Source organism: Diabrotica virgifera, chromosome 3 (assembly GCF_917563875.1).
Source record: "Diabrotica virgifera virgifera chromosome 3, PGI_DIABVI_V3a".
NCBI lineage: Eukaryota > Metazoa > Arthropoda > Insecta > Coleoptera > Chrysomelidae > Diabrotica > Diabrotica virgifera.
The window spans coordinates 183762775-183786637 of record NC_065445.1 but is presented as its reverse complement, the minus strand read 5'-3'; the positions used below and the strand labels follow the sequence as shown (position 1 = coordinate 183786637).

The following is a 23863-nucleotide window of genomic DNA, read 5'->3' as shown; positions in this document are numbered from 1 at the left end:
TTAGGCAATATGCCAAGTCGATCTTTCTTAAATATTAATAAAGTTTCTTTATGTCAAGAATTTCTTTCTCTCGGTGTACAAGTACAAGTGATCTGTACTAAACCAGGGATAGTTTTTACAGCCGAAGAAGAAAGTAAAAGGGCTTCGTATATTCTGAAGTGCGCCGAAATAAATTTTGGACTAATTCCCATGAAGATGCGAAAACTGCCTTACCAATGTGCCGTAGTGCCGTGAAACTCAGTGCTAAGCAACTTCCTTCTTCTTGGTATCAAAAATATACAGTTGGTCCAGATTGGATCCAAAATTTTATGCGTAGAAATCTACAATTATATTTAAGAACACTGGAAGCCACGTTATTAAGTCGAGCAACATCTTTCAACAGGACCAACGTCGGTATTTTCTTCGAAATATACCAAAAAAATCGAATTTTTGTACTGTTACAACCTGCCCCAATAGATGTTACAACTAACCCCGAGCGCGGGGTAGAGGAAAGGCACCAAATTTGAGACACTTTTTTTGAAAAACAAACATAAAACAGAATATTCAAACATTTTTAAAACATTTATTTCGAAAACTTAAATTTAATGTTTCTACAACACAACAAAAAATAAATAGGTTAAGCGAATAAGACATATATTTTTGCAAAAAAATTACATTTAATTTTTTTGCGACATTTAATATTAAAAATAAAAGGTCGCCTAATTTGAGATAGCCAGGTATCCAAATTTGAGACAGGTACCCCAATTTGAGATACTATTCAAAAAAGCCCTTTCATTCGCAGAAAAGGCAAATAAATGTGCTAGACTTTATTTCTCCACAGTCTTCATGTGCCCACCTGCCACATTGGTAACACTTTGCCCATCGTTCTCCATATTTATCGTCGGAAAATTTTCCGGTGCAAAATAGACATTCCGTGTCGTTTTCTCCACTTTCGTCGGACGATGAATCAGCTAATGGAAAGTCTTCGCTGCTATCTGAACTTAAACTCGAAGAAACTTTCCGTTTCCTTTTTGATGTTTTGCCTTTTGATGTAGAAGGTTGACCTACGTCTTCGTGTACTGCTATTTCTTCTACGGACGTTGCTGTTTTTTCTGATCTAACACCTTTTGTTGAATTGTTTTTTTCTGGAGCTAATACACAATCCAAGTTTAGCTAGGGTACTAGTTTTTTTGCTTTTTTCTTCTGCAAACTTTGCTCTAATTCTTCTTTGTAGGGTGTTAGAGTAATTACTGAAGCCTTTCCTGACCTGGCATGTGGCTTTTTAGTGGTGTCTCTCTTGTATGCAGGGATCGGACAGATGTCTTTCGGAGACACAAGTTGTTGATGAGGTAGTGGTGGACTAGGAGTTCTATGTTCTCGCATTTGATGATTTGGTTGTTCATGGTTTGGTTCTATTATTTGTTCGTCCCTTTCGTTTTTCGTGTTTCGTGTTTCGAAGTGCTCTTGAATTCCAAATTCAAAGTCCCTACAAATATGGCGACAAATAGGGACCAGTCCCGTTTTTCGGAAACCATTGCAAGATATTTCCATAGTCGCAGCTTTGTTATACGCTTTACAAAAAATACTGGCAATAGCATAAGGCCGCACAACACTCAACTGATTTTCTCTAAGCCAGTTTTCTATTTCTTGTGCGTAGTAAGTTTTCAGCGGTGCCATAAAAGCGTTATCCAACGGTGCATTTTATGTGTAGAATATGTGGTGGGAGGCAAATAATTGTCACATGATTCTGTTTGGCCAAATCTATTAGAGCAACGTTTCTCGTATGAGAATAGTGGCCATCAAGGACGAGAAGAACAGGGTCTGCAGCTGAAGGTTAGTGAATTTTATGAAGTGTTGTAGCCATCTAGTGAAAATATCGGCCTGTACCCAACCTGACATATGGCATTCTGCGACTGCTCCAGTGGGAGCTCCTAGCATCAACTCTGTTTTCATATTTTTTCTAGGGAAGATTAAAAATGGTTGTACGAAAACTCCTGCAGCATTCATACATGTAATAACAGTAATCAGCTTGCTCCTTTCTGCTGAAGTAAGTGACGAAACCTGCTTCTTCCCTCTCATAGAAATGACTTTGCTATGTTTGTGCTGAACAATTGTAATACCTGTTTCGTCTACATTGAATATACGTTGTGTAGGGTTAGTAAGCTTAAGATATTCTGGTTCATACAGGTCAAAGAACTTGGATACATTTTCATGAGTAAACGATTTTACTCGAGCAGATGACATTCCCTGAGGAGTACGCATTGAAAGCATCGGATGCCTTTTCAGAAAGAGTCTCAACCATTTCTTTCCGGCTGATTTTTTGACTACGCTAAATGGATGTGGTATTAGTTTCGTATTGCAAGTTGAAATGCCAGTCGTTTTATATCACGCGCTCTTAGCCCGAAATAACGTTGCTCCATAGTTAGGGCATACTCAACCAACTCATTTTCTAATTCCAAAGGAAGAATAGGTCGGCGGCCAATTGATATCCCAACGAGTTCTTCTGGAATCTTGTCTGATTTCACATATCGATCTAAGGTACCTTTTGGTACTCCAAAAACTTTTGAGGCCTTCAAATAGCCCATCTCTCTATTTCTTACTGTATTTACAGCCCGTATCATATCATTTGCATTCCATTTTTTATTTTTTGGAGGCATCTACAAACAAAAAATTACATAAAAATACAAATTGTACACGGGGTCCTAATTTGAGACACTCTCAAATTTGGAACCTACAGGTGTCTCAAATTAGGATTTTTCCGTCAAAAAATAAAACGGATTTTTGTTGGTTATGTATGCCACACAATTACCGTTTAATTTGCATAAAATGTATTAACTAATATTAAACTACCAAAAAAAAAATTACTGGAGTAAATGTAATCATCTTACCTTGATGTATTGTAAGTTTTTATAAATTCTGAAAAACTTTGTGTATGGTGTAAATCAAATTAACGTCGACAAAACAACAACGGTCACTTCTAAGCGCCAACTAAAAGCAGATCTACTACTAACTTCACAGAATGATCAGTTTTCAATATTTTCACTAGATGTCAACCCATCATACACAAATATACGACGGTGTCTCAAATTAGGCGCCTGTCTCAAATTTGGTGCCTTTCCTCTAAGTTGTAACAATGCACTTTTTTTAGTAAAATGCTAGTTGATTAAAAAATACCAGTCTTTTTAACTTTTCTTCAGTTCAACTTTATTCAGAAAGAGTTAAACTAGCGTTTAGTGTTTAATTAGTAATAATTGGGAAAATCGCCGTGAAGATATATTTGATTTTATGAAAATTGTTACAACTAGCCCCCTGCTCCCCTACTCAAAGGAATACTAGATAAAACCAGGCGCGGATCTAGAAATTCTTAATAGGGGGTCAGACGTACCGCAAATATTTTATTGCCCAGATTTAGCCATACGACTCATGCTTACTCTAAAGATAAAATTCATCATCTCAGTCATCTCAGATACCTAAGGTATAAAAGAATTGAGCTCTGGTTGACAGAAAAAAATAATAAATAATAAAAAAAATACTTATAGAGTAAATACAACGGGGGGGGGGTCCATGGACCCGTTGACCCCCCTCTGTATCCGCGCCTGGATAAAACTATGACTAAAATGAACTTGGTAACAATGAAACACTTTGGACACAAAAAAGGACAATATACTGAAGTGAAGGCAATATTAAGAAAAATATAAAAATGTACAAAAAAATTCCAACTCATAAACATATTTCAAATAAGTAGGTACCTACCTACACTACCTTAGTAGGTAGGTTCTTTACCGGTAAAATATTGCAAAACCTCTAAATTTTAAAGAACCGCTTGGATTGGCATGTAATTTGATATATTGTAGTATTACCTACGCATAGCTAACATGTCAAAGAAAAAAAGTGATATTTTGCTGATGTGTGCTTTTGCCCGGGGGGTGCGTTTCATTCCCTCTCGGGGGTGAAAAAATAAGTCCAGACATAGATAAACTGACTAATTCTAAGCAACTTTGGTTCTATCTGTAGAGTTTTTTCGCAAAGTTAATACTTCTCGAGTTATGTATTTGCGAGTGAATATGTTCATTTTTCAATAAACAAAACACGTTTTTAGACGGTTTTTCGCAAATATCTCAAAAAGCACCTAAAGTCTTTTATTTGAATATACCTACATTCTTAGCAGAAATATAGCCTGTAAAAAAGTAAAAAAAATGGTGTATATATTAGGTCTCTATATCTAGTAGAAGCAGAGTTATAGCTAATGAAAAATAGGTTAACTCATATAAGTAACTCAATAGGTCTAATAAAAACTCATTACAACTTTTTTAATGTTTAAAAAAGCTTGATTTTCGTTTATAAAAAAATTTCTAGCATCAAAAGTAAACAAATTACGCTCAAAATACAGTTGGTCCCTTTTGTTTTGGCAAAAAAATCGCGAAGATCACCCTCTAATTAAAGACTTAATTGAAATTAATCATTACCGCTTCACAACTTACTTTAATTATTATTATGTGGTGTTTATAATATGATCTGTAAATTTCATCGATTCAAAATGCTTATTTTTGAAAAGAAAAAAATAGTTTTAAAGTAAAATTTTTGAACAAAAATGAATAACCATCTTCAATTTCGTTGCAACACGAAACTACGCCGCATCATTATTCCATAAAAAATACGTAATCATTATTCCAGTTCAATCAGAGAGTGCAGCAAGCACCTTTAGCGGTTTCGAAACGTATTATAGGAGGCACATATGCTGCTCTCTCTGACCCAACTAGGACAAACCCCGGCGTGCAGTCACGGATTGCAACAACGAAACGGAAGGGATGCCCTAGCGGCAACTGCTATCAAAAACTAAGTTTTCAATCTAATAGCACATAAAACAACATCCAAAAATGTTACTCTACATCCTACCAGATTGAAAACAATGGGGACCTTCTCTGGTAACACCTCCGAGGCTTCTACAATTTGCAAGCCATAACGGATGCTGAGACTAAGGAAGATGAGGGAATTTTACAATTTATGATTCACGTCCCATCTGCTCAGCACGGTAAAGTTACGAGAGTGGTTCCCTTCGTACTCCAATTAGAGTAAACATGTAAATCAAAAATGAATAACCATTTTCAATTTCGTTGAAACACGAAACTACAGCCGCATCATTATTCCTGAATATATCACCAAGTACAGGGCAATCTATTTAAAACTTATAAAATCAGCTAAAAAAATGTACTATCAAAATCGTCTCAGAAGCTCTAAAAGTGTTGCAAAAGAAACTTGGTCCATAATAAACGATCTTCGAAATAAAACTCACACAGCTCAAACATTTTCCTTTCCAGACCCAGAAAATCTAAATGAATACTTTATTAATGTGAGTAAAAATATAACATCAACTATTGTGTCACAACAAGATCCCATTTCCTATTTCCTATCTCCCTAGTTCAGGAAAGGTTTCGAATTCATTCTTTATAAGACCGGTTGATAAATCTGAACTGATCCAAACAATCAATAGTATCAAAAGCAAATCTTCCTGTAGTACCGATGGACTATCCATAAAAATTTTCTCAAATCTCCCAGACAATGTGTTGGGAGTCCTCATCTCTCTAATTAATGATTCTTTTGAGAAAGGAAAATTTCCAGAGTGCCTATAGACGGCCATCATTATTCCTCTTCATAAGGGTGGTGAAAAATCTAATGCCTGCAATTATAGACCTATTGCATTACTACCGGTACTCTCCAAAATTATTGAGAGACTCATAAAAGCCCGACTTATGTCCAGTGGCGTAACTAGCATGGGTGACACCCGGGGCGGTAATCGATGGTGTCACCCCAAATCCTAAAAATAAATATTGTTAAAATCAACGAAAATCCGATAGACGTGTATTTTGAATAATGAAAAAATTAAGAATTGAAATATCTTTTTTCTAGCTTTACTATCGGAAAATTCTGAAATCACATTTTCTATATTTATGTTTTGTGTTGCTTCATGTTCAATAGTTAATAAACCCAGGTTATTTAGCCTTGTTTGCGTCATTGTTGTTCGCAAGTAATTCTTGATTAATTTTAGCTTACTAAAACTTCTCTCGCATGAAGCAACCGATACACAAATGGTCATAAATAATTTTAATACGACCATTCAGTTTGGGAGGGATTCCATGAAATCCCATTCCACACTGGGTTTTAAAAAGTCTGCAGCTAACAACTTAGAGGCTGTAATATTCACGCTTTAGGCCGCTTGTATATGTTTTTTGACCCTTGGTATTTCTAGGAGGTGGTCTGCTTCTGATACCTCTTTATGGTAAAAGTCACAAGATGTTGAAACAGCTAATTTCAACTGTTCACTGTTCGCGAAAAGCAAATAAGTGTGTGTCTGCAAGTCTGCACAACCTCGAACAATGAAGTCACATCATGAATGGACTTTGATCTGGTCTCGAGTTAAACATTGAATAGGTCAAAACATTCCAACATATCCTTTTGAAGTTCGCTCGAAGAGTGAGTCCTATATCGGTAGCTAACTCAACATCCATTCGTTTTTGACATCGAATTCGTTTTTAGGTGGAAATGTCCTCATCCTCATCAAGCCATGGGCCTACTAGGCTCGTAGTGCTTACATATTATTATTATTATGTCCTCATCCTCATGTATTTTGGTGGCCAGATCTATTCCCTTATCTACATATAATATGACCACCGTTTTTCTTCAATATCGAAAGTCGTTTAACAGATGCTTTGCTGTGTTTAATAAGCACTTCCCAACAGCTAGTGGAAGCAGAAAAAAATAAAAAATTTGACAGTTCTGAAAAATGTTACACAAGCTGTATTTTGGGTAAAAGAGTGCTGGCCACATAAATTAATTAAATGATCAATACATCCAACGAAAATGGCCTTATTGTTTTTTATTTTAATCAAAATGATTTGATTTAATTTAATAATAGCTTGTATTACCTACCCCATGTAAGCCGCTCACACCAACTGCATTATCGTATCCCCGTGAACGGCACTTCATAATATCTAATCCAGGGGTTCTCAATCTGTGGTACATGTACCACTGGTGGTACATATCATTATGTGCGGTGGTAAACCAAATTCAAAAACATAGCCAAAATCCAGCATATTTGCAGTTGATTAGATTACCTACCTCCATAGGTATTTCAGTTAGGTGGTACCAAAAATAATTATAAGAATTTTGTGGTACATGACTCAGAAACGTTGAAAACCACTGATCTAATCTAAACCATCAATTTCAAAGTTCTTGGAATTTCGTTACATAGATCAACTGTTTTTTTAATTTTAACGGAAAAAATCCAAGAAATGCCTCTGACCTCAACTTTTCTCGGTTTCGTGTGTTCACAAAATAATATCGAATTGTATTTTGATTATAAAGTGAGTAAAGTTACAAATTATCAATTCATTCTTTTGTGATGGGGTCTCCCGGGTGTCACCCTCGAAAGGGTGACACCCGGGGCGGACCGCCCTCTCCGCCCCACCCTAGCTACGCCACTGCTTATGTCCTTTCTCTTTGATAACAATATTTTATCACAAAATCAGTTCGGCTTTTTAAATAATAAATGTACCACCGATGCCATGTTTTCTGTACTACATGAGGTTTATCAAGCATTAAACAATAATCTGCACACTGCCACTGTTTTTTGTTATTATGCCAAAGCTTTTGATTGTGTAAACCACGACATTTTGATAAAAAAATTAGATTTCTATGGAATTCGAGGTATTTCTTTGAACTTGTTTCAATCTTACTTGGATAATAGGAAACCACTGGTTAGAGCAAATGATACAGACTCTATAGTCTCAAAAATGTTGTATGTGGGGTACCACAAGGTTCAGTATTGGGTTCCTTTACTTTTCCTTACCTTTATTAATGACATCACCAGTTTAAAAATCGATGGAAAAGTTTTTCTTTTTGCTGACGCTACCAGTATCACTTGGAGCAACTCAAATATTGCAACTCTTCATGCTACTATAACTTCTGATCTACTCACAATAAAATCCTGGTCCGATTCTAATTTACTTTCTTTTAACGTAGATAAAACAGTAGCATTACCCTATAAAGGAACTCTTCAACCCTTACCTCTTCATAACTGACTGCCAGCAGATCAGTATCGTTAATTCTGTAAAGTTTCTTGGTATTTTTTTAGATAGCAACCTTAAATGGTCCCTTCATATCGATGTGTTAAGCAAGAAACTATCCTCAGCTTGCTTTGCAATTGCAATAAGATCTGTTTCGAAGGAAATGAATTTAGGCTCTTCCAAAATAACATACTTTTCATTGTTCGAGTCCCATCTTCGATATGGTCTGCCTTTTTGGGGTTCTGGTACAGCTGCCCAATCCGATGTTATTTTTAAATTACAAAAAAGAGCAATAATATATCTGTTTGGCCTCAGAAGAACAACACATTGCAGAAGCTACTTCAAAGATCACAGGATTCTAACATTACCTTCTTTATATATTTTTGAAACTGTTTGCTTAATTCGTACCTAAACATCTACATGTCTTTCCAGCAAGACCTAGACATGACTATTCCACCAGAAATTCTACCTTTGACATCTATTTACCGATCCCGTCCAGTGAGTTAGTAAAGAAATCTATATTATATTCTGTAAAAAAATTATACAACCATCTCCCTCTACAACTTAAATCTGCAACATATTTCTCGAAGTTCCGTAAAATGACAAAAGCCTATTTATCTTATTCAATAGCAGAGAGCTATAAAAGACCATATTATTCAATAGCAGAGTTTCTTAACCAATAACCAAGAAATTACAGTATTCTTATGTATAAGTAGAATCTTAATCTATATTTGAATGTCATATGGAGCACCATAACTTATTAAATTACTTATTAAATTTCTTAAGGTAGATACGAAATTTGCAATTTTTTTTTAAATTTTGCAATAGATTGTTTAGTACTGATTTTTATTTCACTTTATTATGTTTTATTTATATTGACGATTTGTATAATTTTAGTAAATTATATTTGTTATTGTTTTTATTTATGATTCTTGTAAGCTTTGTCTATAAAATTGTTAAATTTTTCATGACATTAACGCTTATTTCTATTCTATTCTATTCCAGTTCAATCAGAGAGTGCAGCAAGCACCTCTATAGCGGTACCTGATTATAAATTGTAAAATTCCTTCATCTTCCTTAGTCTCAGCATCAGTTATAGCTTGCAAATTGTAGAAGCCTCGGAGGTGTTACCAGAGAAGGTTCCCATTGTTTTTAATCTGGTAGGATGTAGAGTAACATTTTTGGTTGTTGTTTTATGTGCTATTAGATTAAAAACTTAGTTTTATTTTAATTTTTAATTTTGTAAAAAATACTTTTATTCAAAATAACTTAAAAATTGTTAGAGAGACCAAAAATCTCAAGCAATAAAAAAAGGTTGTCTTTGCTTTTCTGAATACATATAATAGGCAATGTTTTGAACAGAGTTATTCGAAGCAGAGTGGGCAAAATATTTAAGCGAATAATTACAACATGATTCCCATCCATAGCCCTTGTTTCCAAGGCCCATTCCTCATATTTTCCACGATTTTTGAAAAAGCTCACACTCTTTTATGTCATGAATAGTTTGAAGTTTTCGGCGTGGAATTAGATCGAAACCTAGTAATCTAAATTAAAATTCGTGATTAATATTAAAATTGCTAATCATTATTTTTGTGCCGTAAAGCGGTTTCATGGAGATTGATATACTCTCATACTCATACTCTGAGGCTGAAAAATATTTGCGTCGATTGCGTTTGCGTACACCGGAAAACTTTTGAGAACAATTCGGCAGCAAATATTTATTGGGGATTTTTTGTCTGGAATTTTTTGTGGGGATATTCTTTAAAAAAAAAATTTGGGGATTATTTGTCCGTAGTTTTTGTGGGAATCATTTGTCCGTAAGTCCGTACCCCATTTAAACGGGTCTGTCAAAAGTGCACTTCTGCACGGGTTATACAAAGGGCGGAAACCAGCGTGTACCTTGAACGCACCCTAAGACGTTATAGCCAGAGAACAACAACCACTGTTGTGTGGTTGTTGTTCTCTGTTATAGCCCTGTTTGTTTTGATAGAACATAGAGACGCCAATTTCACTATCCGATCAAAAATAATAAATATGTGACATAAGCTGTGGCTTTCCTGACCAATTCAAATGTGAATAAAAATAGTAAACATTTGACAATACTCTTTTGAAATAGGATTTATCAAAATATTTTTTGTAACTATGACTCACCTGAGATTGCAGAAGTAGCATACTTGAGTGGGGACTACTGGGAGCTGAAGGCTGAGCGCTTTCTGCCACCAATGGTGTGTTGCTTACTTCGCTCTGAACTAACAGCGTGCCTAAAAATCAGAAGATATGTTGATAATTATTTATACAGAAGCAGCAATAAAATATTCAGGGTAATAAGTTAATTATGTGGTTTGATAAAGTCGCTCGGTCAGGTTTAGTAGTAGAGATGTAAAGAGAAATTCCCTTTCCCCTTCAGGCCGGCCCTACACGATCGTGCACGGCCGCGCAAATGATTCTCGCGCTTTTTAACTTCTTTTAAATTAACTATTTCGGGCCCAGGCCCACAGCACACGATCATGACACTTAATTCATAATCACACTGACACACGATCGTTTGCTATCGTCCTGAGCCCGAAAATTTCAGTCAAAAAAGGCGGGAGTTTTACGGCGGGCTTGAAAGGGTTATGTATTTTAACTAAATAACTATGTTGTAAAAATTAATTTACTATTCTAATTGGGAACTTAACTTGAAAAACAATTTTATTGACGTTTCGACTTCCACTTCGGAGATCGTTATCTAAATAAAAAGTATTAATATTAATATTAAATTAGAATAGTAAATTATATAAATGCCACAAACAAATAGCTTTAGAAAATTATAAAAAATAACTAAGTAAACAATTTATTGAAACAGAGAGGAGCTTTAAATCTTCCTCTCTTCTTTCTTCACATCGTTTTCGATGGAAAGAAAGAACATTTTCTAAATTTAAAGTTACCTTTTACCACCTGCTCTATAAGATATCTCAGAATTTATCACGTATTTAATGCATTCATTGGATCATTATGATTTTACATAATTAAGATTTATACGCAATATTTATCTTTCTATTGATCTTGACAGCTTTAAACTGTATTAGTTATCTCTTTCTAAGCGTCCAGACTTTACTCTTTTCTTTGGCACATCCTACATTTTGCTTTTCAACTCATTCGTTTTCTCCATTCTTGCCCTTCTTGCGATTCCCATTTTGTATCTTTTTCTCTTCGTATATTAGAGTAGCGTTCCTTCTCCAACATCATCACGTGGATGAACACAGTATAGTTATTAGATTCTCATTTAGTAAACTCACTTCTATAGTATTAGTATAGTATAGTTGATCCAAAAGATGGCATAACCCAGACATCCAAAGTGAAAGTTATCCTTTAACACCAAATTGTTCTATATGGTCCCCACAATGTCCAGAAAAAAGTCACACCATTTTGAGCGTCGGGTTTGGGGGGGAGAGGGGGGAAAATCGGTAAATTCGTAGTTTTTTAAGTTTTTCGCCAATATTTCTAAAACTGTGCGATTTAGCATGAACAACCCTCTATACAAAATTGTTGTACATTAAATTTTAAATAAAAAAGACCCTATGCATAATCTTTCTAAAATGAATGGTTCCAAAGTTACGGAGGTAGTATATTATAACTGGTCCAAAAAAGGCCTAACCCAAACATCCAAAGTAAAAGTTTTCCTTCAACACCAAAATGTTCTATATGGTCCACATATTGTTCAGTAAAAAGTTACACCATTTTTAACATCCGGTTTGGGAGGGAGATGGGAGAGAAGCCGGTAAATTAGTAGTTTTTTTAAGTTTTTCGTCAATATTTCTAAAACTATGCTTTAGCGAAAACAATGTTATATATAAAAATGTTCTACATGAAATTTAAAACAAAAAATGTTCTATACATAATTGTTATAAAATCAACGGTTCCAGTGTTGCGGAAGGTGAAACGTCGAGGTTTTCGATACTTTTTATATTTTTTGGGAAATATTTATGATATAACTATACCAAAAACCCAGACATCCAAAGTGAAAGTTATTCTCCAACACCAAATTGTTCTGTATAGTCCACATAATGTTCAGAAAAAAGTCACACCATTTTGAGCGTCGGGTTTGAGGGGGAGAGGGGGGAGAAATCGGTAAATATAAAAAGTACCGAAAACCTCCACTTTTCACCCTCCGTAACTGTGGGACCGTTGATTTTATAACAATTATGTATAGAACCTTTTTTGTTTGAAATCTTATGTAGAACATTTTTATATAATACATTTCTTACGATAAAGCATAGTTTTAGAAATATTGACAAAAAACGTAAAAAAACTACTAATTTACCGACTTCTCACCCATCTCCCCCCCAAACTGGACGCTCAAAATGGTGTAACTTTTTACTGAACAATATGTGGACCATATAGAACAATTTATTGTTGAAGGACAACTTTTACTTTGGATGTCTGGGTTAGGCCTTTTTTTTGGACCAATTATACTATACTACCTCCGTAACTTTGGAACCGTTCATTTTAGAAGGGTTATGCATAGGGCCTTTTTTATTTCAAATTTAATGTAGAACAATTTTGTGTAAAAGGTTGTTCATGCTAAACCGCTTAGTTTTAGAAATATTGACGAAAAACGTAAAAACTACGAATTTGCAGATTTCTCCCCCTCTCCCCCCCAAACCCGATCCTCAAAATGGTGTGACTTTTTTCTGAACATTATGTGGACCATATAGAACAATTTGGTGTTGGAGGATAACTTTCACTTTGGATGTCTGGGTTTGGGTCTAACTATACCATACTATATCATCTTTCTAATTTTTTCATTTACCATCTAGTACATTTTGGATCATAGGCATTCTTTTGTTTTTGAGAGAGAACAAAGAATTTATTTTCTAAATGCCATTATAATAAAGGGCATGTCATTTGTGTTTTAAATCTTATTGAATTTCTACGGTCTAAGTTAAAAATGTTATTCGTGACAACAATTCAAGTACAAAGTCTAACAAGTACCTACTCCTATTATAGGACTAATATGGATTCGAAAACATAACTAGTACCTACACCCTAGAAAAGTGTCTCTCATACATACAGTAATAGCTATTTGTATAACAAGGGAGGAAAGTGCTACTTTTCCTCCCGAGAATGAAGTTTACTGCCCGACGCGTAGCGGAGGGCAGTAATCATTCAAGGGAGGAAAAGGCACTTTACTCCCATGTTATACATACGGTTTTTCCACCTTCCTCAAATAACAAGTCATTTTTCATTTTTACTTAATTTATTTATGTAACTAACCAACAAAATTTATTAGAACTATAACCAACAAGTAGGTACATAATATAACTGTCAACTGTCAAATATAAGTCAAATTATTAATGTAAACATTGTTAAATCAGAATAACAATTTACTGTTTTTTACCATTCTGCAAAATACAGAGCGTTTTTAAATAAACGTTAAAATGTATAGATACTTACGTAATAGAAAATAGATATTGTACAGGGCGTCAATAAGTTATATTTCATGAATGAAATACCATGACGTCACTTTTACTTTTCCTCCCTAGGGAGGAAAAATATTTTCCTCCCTATGGAGGAAAAGTGCAACTTTGCTCCCTACAATCGGATCCGGAAAAGTATACTTTCAGTAGAGGTAGGTGGAAATAGTATATTACTTTATGAGGCGGAGAAGCATGACTTTTCTTGACGCGCCCGATATTACGCGCCGAACGAAGTGAGGCGCATAATAGAGGGCAAGTCAAGAAAAGTCGCTTCTTTGCCGAATAAAGTATACTATTTTTTCTTCAAACGTAGCAATTTTCAACCATAAATAGTACAATTCATACGCTATTTTTACTCGAAATTAACTGTGACAACTATCAAAGTCGTCTAGATGTTAGAAATTAAAATAATTAAGTCGTCGGAATGATTGCTGAAAGTTGTGCTCGACCATCAGTATCATCAACAATTACCAATGCGTATCAAGAGTCGGGAACATTTTTGCACGGTTTTAATTTTGAAAATGCCTCATTAACTAATTGTACTTTTAATATTACTATAAATAAAAATGATGTTTAATTGTTGTTAATGACATTTGTATTGTTGCTTTGTGACATGTTTCATATTTTTGCCATGACAACGTTTTTCCCTCCGCCGTAAAGAAATGGGAAAAAAAACTGCTGCCGGCGGAGACATCAAACTTTGACAGGATCAAGTTAGATAAGTAATGTCATCATTATTTGACGTTTGAAGAAAATAGTACATTGTTTACCGGGTAGGAAAAGCTTAACATTCCTGGACGACTGTGAAGATTGCTAAGTCGAGGCGCAAGCCGAGACTTAGCAACACAGAGTCCAGGAATGTGGCTTTTCCTACGAGGTAAACATACTATTTTTCCGCAAATCGTTTAAAATTCGACAGATATTGATTGATTTAAAAAAACGCGATAATTTTATTCCCAAATAAATGGTGCTTTGAAATTCCTAATAAAATTACTTGGGTTACTATGGAAACGTATTGAGGTTGAATTGTCAAACTTAACGCTTATAAATTTAATTGCTGGTGTTCTCGAAAGTAAAATGATAAGTGATGATGAAATTTCCATTCCTGGGACTCCTCCAGAGCTGGTTGAGGCAGTGAATACTGCTTCATTAGAATTATTGCCAAAGAAATCAAGAGAAAAGTACGAAAATGCATACAGACGTTTTATGGATTTATGTAGAACACTAACAACTGTACGGAAATATCATTTCCTTACAGTAAGGAAATGACATTTCCTTACAGTAAGGAAGTCCTGACTTTTTCTTCAAGAAATTTTGACAGGAATGTCAAAATTTCCTGGCGATTTGCGGAAAAATATATTACTTAAGAAAGGCACTCTGCCGAAACAGGTGTAGTGACATTAACTTGGTAATACAATTTGTGGAAGTATAGAAAACAAAAGTTTTTCAATGTTTTATTGTTAGAATTACGAATTAACTTATTTTGTACTTTTTACGCATTGTTATCTTAGACCAGGACTATTCTGTAAAAAAACGCGTATTTTTGGATGTGAGAGGTGGCATTCGGATTTTTGCAGATAAAGTTAGGTCACACCTTCAGTAATAATAATTGACTTATGCTCCTTCTCAAATCTACCCGGAACATTAATAAAAATATTAAAATATTTAAAAATTTCGAAAAACATCGATTTTTTTCTGCTTTCTTTGCTTATAACTTTAAAACGGTTCGTTTTGGCACAAAGTCGTACAAAAATAAAATAAAGATAATTGAGTTTTGTATGATATACGACTGGTCAAAAATGTCTTAAGGTATTACCTTTTCTGCAATATAGCAATAAATACAAAATAAGGGGGCAAAATACGCCTGTTTTTATTCAATGTTTCTTAACCACTTTGGTGGTACTTAATGCGACTAATATGCGACTTAATCGACCTAATAGAATTTGCATAATAAATTTGCAATATAAATGTTTTTAAAAAAGTTCAAATTTTTTAAAATCTTTCTGAACAAAAAGTAGAAAATTTAGAAGTTGGCTAATTTTTTTTTTTTCATATAAAGAGGTGCTCTACCTATCTAATACACTTTACATAATTAAAATCGGATTATTTAACGGGCCTCAGCCTATTTTTTAAAATTATAAACAATTTTTTGGCATATAAACAAATAGTTTATTAATAAAAAAATTAATTTCTAGCAATGCAAATAATTAAAACCGTTTTTTTTTTGACTTAAACTTTCAAATGTTGTCAGCAGAATTGATATTTTATGTTTTAATCAAAAGTTATTCTCGTTCAAAAATTGCAATTTTTCGATTTTTTGAATGTTCCACCGCGTTTATCTCGAAAACTATGCATCCTACGAAAAAACTTGTAACAACATTTTTTGCTTAGAATTACCCAAGAAATACAAAAAAATGTTTTATTTTGCGAAAAATCGATGTTATGTAATTCCTCAAGTTCTTTGTTTATAACAAACTTATCGACATCCGGATCAACTGTTACCCAAAAATTTCGTGTTCTACGGGTCAAAATACATAAAAATACTTGGGTAAGTCCATCTAAATAAAGGAGCCCGTAGCACCCCTTCCTGGACACAGCACTAATTTGTTTATAAGCCAAAAAATTGTTTATAATTTTAAAACATTGCTGAGGCTGCTTAAATAATCCGATTTCAATTCTGTACCGTGCATTAGATAGGTGGAGTGCTTCTTTATATGTAAAAAATTGACAAATCTTTGTATGTTTTAGTTTTTGTTGTGAAAGATTTTAAAAAATTTTAATTTAAAAAAAAAAGTTTAGATTGAAAAATTATTATGCAAAATCTAGTGAGTCAATTTTAATGAAATTTGATGGACGGTTTTAGCACATTACAAAAATTTTCTAAGCGAATTAGGAAGGTTCAAAGTGTAACCTAAGTGATGGAAAAACATTGAATAAAGACAGGCTTGTTTTGCCCCTTTATTTTATATTTATTGCAATTTTGCAGCAAGGGTCTTAAATTAAGACATTTTTAATCAATCGTATCTGATATAAAATTTAATTATCTTTGTTTTATTCATATACGACTTTGTTCCAAAATGAATAGTTTTAAAGTTATAAGCAAAGAAAGTAGAAAAGAAAATGAAATTTTTGGAATTTTTAAATATTTAATTTTTTATTAATGTTCTGGGCATATTTGAGAAGGAGCATAAGTCAATTATTATTAACAAAGTTATCACCTAACTTTAGCCGCAAGAATCCGAATGAAACCTCTCACATCCACCTAAAAACAGATCCTCCCTGGTCTATCTACATAATTGTGCATAATAATTGTTCATATTTATTCAACTAATTAAAAAAAAAATTAATATGTATTTCAATAATTATTATGGCGTATTTCAATTTCGTGTCGGCTCTCGTCTCCCATCACGTTTCATTGATAAATAACTCCGGAACTAATAAACCAATCATCTTTGTTTTTTAAAAAATCGTCTTTTAAAGTATGTAGGTACATTCAAAATGTAATTTGAAAAAAAATTAGCAATTTAAAAAGTTCTTCTAATTGTTTATTAGCTAAAAAAATTAATATAACTAATGCCGCTAGGCTCTCCTACTCCTAATTAACGAATTAGGGGCTCAGTACCGCCATTCTTTACTATACTACGAATATATGTGCCACATATCACATATCTCGACAAAATATTCAAAATTAAAGCCGCAATCTTGGACCGCGTTTTCCGTTTTTGATGACGCCCTACTGTAGCCTCTCAATATTTCAAAATAAATTTGAAATTTTAAAATGTGGATATATAAATAATATATAAAAACTCTCAAATACCTGAACACTTTAGTTTTGGACGGACTAGCATACATTTGGAAATTATTAAGTTATTCCAAAAAGTTTGAAATTTTTTGATTGATTTGATTGTTTGGAAATTTTGTGTGTTGATTAAAATCTGTACTAAAAAGATTTCTTTCGCGAAGCATGAAGGACCTATGTATAGTCTAAATATAATAAATAAAATGCCAAAAAACCTTTTTTTACTATTTTATTGTACCTACTTAAATTTTAAACGCAAAACTTTTATTATTCTTTAAAATTGTTCGAAAATCAGTAAGGAGGTATTTAATGAGATAAGTATAGGAAATAAAAATACGAGAAAATATACTAAATATTGTTTAATAAAAAGTTAAGCCCACTTTTGAGAAATCACGCATAGTGAAATTATGATTTCTACTGACACTTGGAAGCGAATTATGCAATTGGTGAAATCGTAACTAAAGGTATATTTTTTAAAATTATCTACGGATACTTAAGATAAACTTTTAGTACTAATAAATAATTAGAAAAACAATGCAGTTCAGAAGTACAGTCTCCTATTTGCAAAAATATCTAAAACAACATTAAGCAAAGATTTTATAAAACCGAGGACAGTATAAAAGTGTGACATTACGTGACGAAGATCTTATTAAACAATTCATGGCTGTACATATAAACAAAAACAATCACATGGACATTTATTGATAATGCGGTGAGGTGAAGACAGTGTTATACCATTCTAACAATAAAACACTGAAAATGTTTGTTTTCTATACTTCCACAAAATTTATTATAAGTATGTGACTACATAGCTGTTTCCGCAGAGTGCCTTTCCCAAGTGATTTAGTTTACTATGTGTTTGCCTTTTTAAAGTCTTTAACTGAAGAGGTTGAGGAGTGGGGAGCTGTTTGTCTCGAGTTGGTCATTCAGAATTATATCTTAATTTTTCAATTTATTAATTTCCATAGATTCTAATAAATATAGCTTAAGGCCTTTATTTTGAATATGCAGAATTTGAAACTGTTCATTAAAAGAATGATTATGATCTAGACTAGAAGGTAAAGTGCGTATGTAGACGTGTTTTTCTATTGTTGACAGCCCTTTTGTGTTCTGCTACCCGTCTGTCAAAGGTTCTGCCAGTTTGACCGATGTAAGTTTTCGGACAGTCACCACAAGTTAGTTTGTACACACCACTCTGTAGTTGTTTTCTCTTTCGGCTCTTATTGTTCTTAATATATTTGCTTAAGTTGTTGTTAGTTCTGAAAGCTGTGTTATTCCTTTCTTTTTTATGCTTTACAGGAACTAACACGCAACTTGACCAATTTCTATCATACATTAATTCACTTCATAGTAAAATTGAGTTTACAATAGAAACAGAACAGAATAAGTCCATAAACTTTCTAGATGTAACAATTACCGGACTACACAACAAACATGAGTTCTCCGTATACCATAAACCTACCCATACTGATACAACTATACACATTTCATCATCCCATCCTACACAACACAAATTAGAAGCCTACCATAGCATGATACATAGACTGACAGAAATTCCCATGTCAAAAAATATCTTCGAGATAGAACTGAACATCATTAAACAAACAGCAGTAAACAGTGGCTATAACGAACAATCAATTAACAAAATTTTAAACCAAATACTCCATAAGAAAGCCCTGAAATTAGTGTATCCACCACAGAAAGAACCCAGTACCTTCTGCTCTATCACATATACTGGCAAGATAACAACAAAAATAGCCAGATACATAAAAAAGAAAGGAATAACACCCGCTTTCAGAACTAACAACAACTTAAGCAAATATATTAAGAACAATAAGAGCCGATACGAAAGAGAAAACAACTACAGAGTGGTGTGTACAAACTAACTTGCGGTGATTGTCCGAAAACTTACATCGGTCAAACTGGCAGAACCTTTGACAGACGGATAGCAGAACACAAAAGGGAATTCAACAATAGAAAAACAGACACGTCTCCATAGGCACTTCACCTTCTAGGTCATAATCATTCTTTTAATGAACAGTTTCAAATTCTGCATATTCAAAATAAAGGCCTTAAGCTATCTTTATTAGAATCTATGAAAATTAATAAATTGAAAAATTAAGATATACTTAATTCTGAATGACCAACTCGAGGCAAACAGCTCCCCACTCCTCAATCTCTTCAGTTAAAGATTTTAAAAAGGCAAACACATAGTAAACTAAATCACTTGAGAAAGGCACTCTGCCGAAACAGGTGTAGTCACATAGTTGTAATAAATTTTGTGGAAGTATAGAAAACAAATGTTTTTAGTGTTTAATTGTTAGATAAAATGAACTTCCATCAAGTAACGGTCGAATCCATCAATTATACCATTCTAGTAATAGAAGTATGGTACTAGGAGGATGAAATAGGGCTTATAAGACAGAGTGATGCAAAATTAAAAAGAAATGTCGGGACAAGATATAAGCAAAAGGTTTCAGATGTGATTAAAAATATGATATATTATGACATCTCCGATTTTGATTTCTATCAGTGATAATATTACCTTACCACCATTTTAATTGGTCCGTTTTTATACAGATAGATAAGTACTCACCACTTTCTAGAAAGTCTTGAATCATTCGGTCGAAAAACAGAAATTGGACATTCTCTCAGGAAGACCTTACAACATTAACACCACAAAAATTGAACTAGATCTAAACGGCGTAAAGCTACTGCGCTCGTTTTTATAGAATAGACTAGGGGTGGCGTTTGCGAAATTATTATTGTCCCTTGAGATCGAAATCGTTGATATTTAAAGCCCCAGGCAATCAGGACTCCAAAGAAAGTTATGGCCCGTGACGTTCTGCTTTGTACGAGCTACTTGATTAGGACACAACATATTTATAAAACATATTGTGCATAGATTTTAATATAGTTAATACTTCAGTGAATCATTTAGGAAATTTATACGATATCATATTGCGTAATACCTACTAAGGGTAAATTAAATTTTTAGCTGATCTATTTGAAGCTGGCATATTGAAATTTAAAACACATAATGACCTATATTATGTACATACTGGCAAAATGTTTAAATTTGTTCAAAAATCCTCATTTTGTAAAATGTTTGCATACCAAATTTCAAACAAATATATCGCTCATCAGGAAGTAAAGTAGCACAACTAAAAAAATTCATAATTCCAGTTATCTTGTTAAATTTACTCCTAAGGCAGTCAATGGAGTATTTGGCTCCGAATTCCATCCTACTACATCGATTTACTTGATATTTTCGCAGTTAGTAGGCAATAGCTCAAGAAACAAAGTCTACCCTATGCCGATGTGCGCTTTTATCTTGGGGGTGGTTCCCACCCCTTCTCCGGGTGGAATTTTTTTTGGTTAAAATTACCACGGAAGTAGCTAGAGAACCTAATTCTAAGCAAAATTCTAAGCAAGAATCTAACGAAAAAAACTATATAAAATATTGTTGTAGCAGATTCATAAATCATATATCTTATACCTAATTATAATACAAAAACAGATATGGTAGGCAAGAAGAGTTTGTTTTTTTTTTGGTGCATGCTCAAATCGGTGTATTCAACTTGAAATAACAGAGCAACGCTCGATATTAGGTGTATAATGCTTCCAATACCTTTTGTAGTGCTTGAAAAGACCTTTAAAATGAGCAATATTAAATGTCGATTACATTGAATGTAATTACATTGAATGTAATGTAAACTAAGCGAGATATGCTGCAAAAAAATTTATTACTAATGTATTTGAAGAAAAAATGAGAAGTGTATTTAACCTCTCATCTATCATAATTTAAATGCATCGTTTTCCTTCTACAATACTTTTTACTAAGTATAGTGTTATTTTTATGTTCAAAAAGTTGAACGGGTTTAAACTGAATGGATTTTGAAAAAAAATAAGATTAAATTATAGAGCTCATTTTTAAATTTCCTTCAAAATCTCCTTTTAATCGATGTAACTCGAAAATGATAAAAGATACGAAAAAAAGATACGGCCCAAAAATATAGGGTTCTTTTAGATAAAAATTTTGTGTATTTCTTATCATTTTCACGTTACATGGAGAAAAAGGAAGATTTTTAAGAAAATTTCAAAATTCGCTCTATAATTTGATCTCATTTTTTTTTCAAAAACCATTCATTTTAAACCAGTCCAATTTTTTGAACATAAAAATAACACTAGATATAATAAAAAAAATTGTAGAATGAAAACGATGCATTTAAATTCTGGTGGATGAGGGGTTAAATACACTTCTTATTTTGTCTTAAAATAAATTAGTTACTAATTTTATTACATATCTTGCTCAGTTTGAATGTAATCGACCTTTAATGCTGCTTATTCTGAAGGTCTTTTCAAGCATTACAAAAGGTATTGGTAGGTACCATTATACGCCTAAAATCGACCGTTTCTCTGTTATTTCAAGTTGAATACACCGATTGAAGCATGCACCAAAAAATAAACTCTTTTCACCTAGGTACCATATCTCTTCTTGTATTATAACTCTAAAAGATTTATGAAAGAACGAATCTCTTTGTTTTTATTATAATCTACAAAAATGTTTTATATAGTTTTTTAGTTAGATGGATGCATAGTATTTAAGGTACATATTCGCAAAAAACCGTTCGAAAGGTGTTACGTTTCAATGAAAATGGCCAATTTTCAACCACGAATAACTCAAAAAGTATTGAGTTTTCAAATAAAAATATAGAACAGTTTTTGCTTAGAATTAGGTTCTCTAGCCACGTCCATGACTATTTTAACCAAAAATTGTTCCACCCCCGGGAAGGGATGGGAACCAAGATAAAAGCGCATATCGGCATAGGGTATAGACTATGAAGTAGGAGATAAGTAGAGTAGAGGCTATTCCCAAAATTTCATTAAAATCCATGCAGTAGGATAGAATTCGGAGGTAATATTCTATTCTTGCTTCCATTGACTGGCGTATCCAAAGATCTTTTTATACTTTTACCAGAAAAGTTGTTACATATATGTTTACTTCCAACTTCGTAGTATGATTCATTTGGCGGTAAAATGAATATTCATTTTTATTCAGAAACAATGACATTTTGCAGATATGCTCTGACATTCGACTTATCGTTATTTATCACAAATCCGTTGTATTTTGAGAAGTGTTCTAGATATTTTTCGTTAATTTTTAAAAAAGTTACCCACATTTTAAAAGAAAAGTGACATAACTCAAAATGCTGATCTTTTTTCTTTGTTAAATCAGCTATCATATTTTTTGGTTTTGCCACTAAAGGTGTATTCTCACGGTTCGATTTTAGTTGATCAACTCTAGTGGATCAACTAAAATCGGTCAAGTTTTTGTTCACACATTTCAAACAAAATTGAAGCAATTAGTTTTAATAAAATGGCGTCAAGTGTAGTTATATGCAAAAGTATAAATTATTAGTAGTTTACTGATTCAGCAACTCAAGAAAATTATGTTAAGACGGAATAAAGAACATAAAAAATGTCGTTTCTGGATACTAAATTGGATTAAAAGAACAAATTAATGTGGTGTTTCAGAAACTCTGCTAAAAGAAGTTGCTTTGGAAGATAGAGATGGATATAAACATCTGAACATAGTACTCTCTGACCACTTTAAACTTATTTTGTTGATTTGAAGGATAAATTTTTACGCAGACTGACTTTTTACTGACGAGATCATAGTGATTCAAGTCGACCTACAAACGTGATTCAACTTGTCTGAAAAATGTCAAGTTGAACGATAAAGTTTGACTCGATCAATCTTTTGTTGAATCGACATATCGACAAAAGTTGACCGATCAAAATTGAAACATAATATGTTCTCACAACTATTATCATTCGATTTTAGTTGATCCACTAAAGTTGATCAACTAAAATCGAACCGTGAGACAGTGGCGTAGCTGAAGATTGCGGGGCCTCCCGAGACAATTTTTGTGGGCCCCCGTATTATAAACATAACACGACTAATAAGAGTATAATTACTAAAATATGTGTAAATGACAATATTTGGCCTTTCTTTAATAAGTCTTCATTAGTTTATGAATAGACATGAAAATCTATTATACGTGTATCTTAATCCGACACACCTATTAGTAAGTTGTTGCAATATTATATCTAAATTTACATTGAAAACATTAACTACAAAACTTTTTTGCTAAATTTTTTTTTCGTCGCAGCTGACGTAAAATTTTTTCGAAGTACAAAAACTCAAAGAAGTACCACAAAATGTATTAAAAGGTCATACAAGAACGCGTTTCGGCCCTTCCCGAGCCATCATCAACTTAAAAATACAGGAAAAAAGACAAAGGACTGACCAGACCAGGAAGGAGAAATAATCTACTAGTTTACATTATCTATGGTTCTAAGAACTTCATTATTATATCCTTTATAAGTTATATTGACATTATGTTGTAATTTGAATATAATGTAAAAATTTTTTATACGTTTTATCCGTTTATTTTTAAATTCCGGTGTAATACCCCACTATTCTGCTATTCATGCTGCTTTTGATAAAGTTTCTGAAAACAAATTTCTCATTTCTAGAAGATTATCACGAGTTTTTT

General features: G+C 33.1%; 1 protein-coding gene across 1 annotated transcript in view; it reads right to left on the bottom strand.

Moving 5' to 3' along the window:
- The window catches only part of LOC114336199 (probable nuclear hormone receptor HR38), a 233318-nt gene that overhangs the window by 51963 nt on the left and 157492 nt on the right, over positions 1-23863 (bottom strand). The window contains exon 3 of the mRNA XM_028286529.2: positions 10194-10303. Within this exon, the coding sequence (XP_028142330.1) occupies positions 10194-10303 (110 nt within the window). The remainder of the gene's footprint in view (positions 1-10193; positions 10304-23863) is intronic.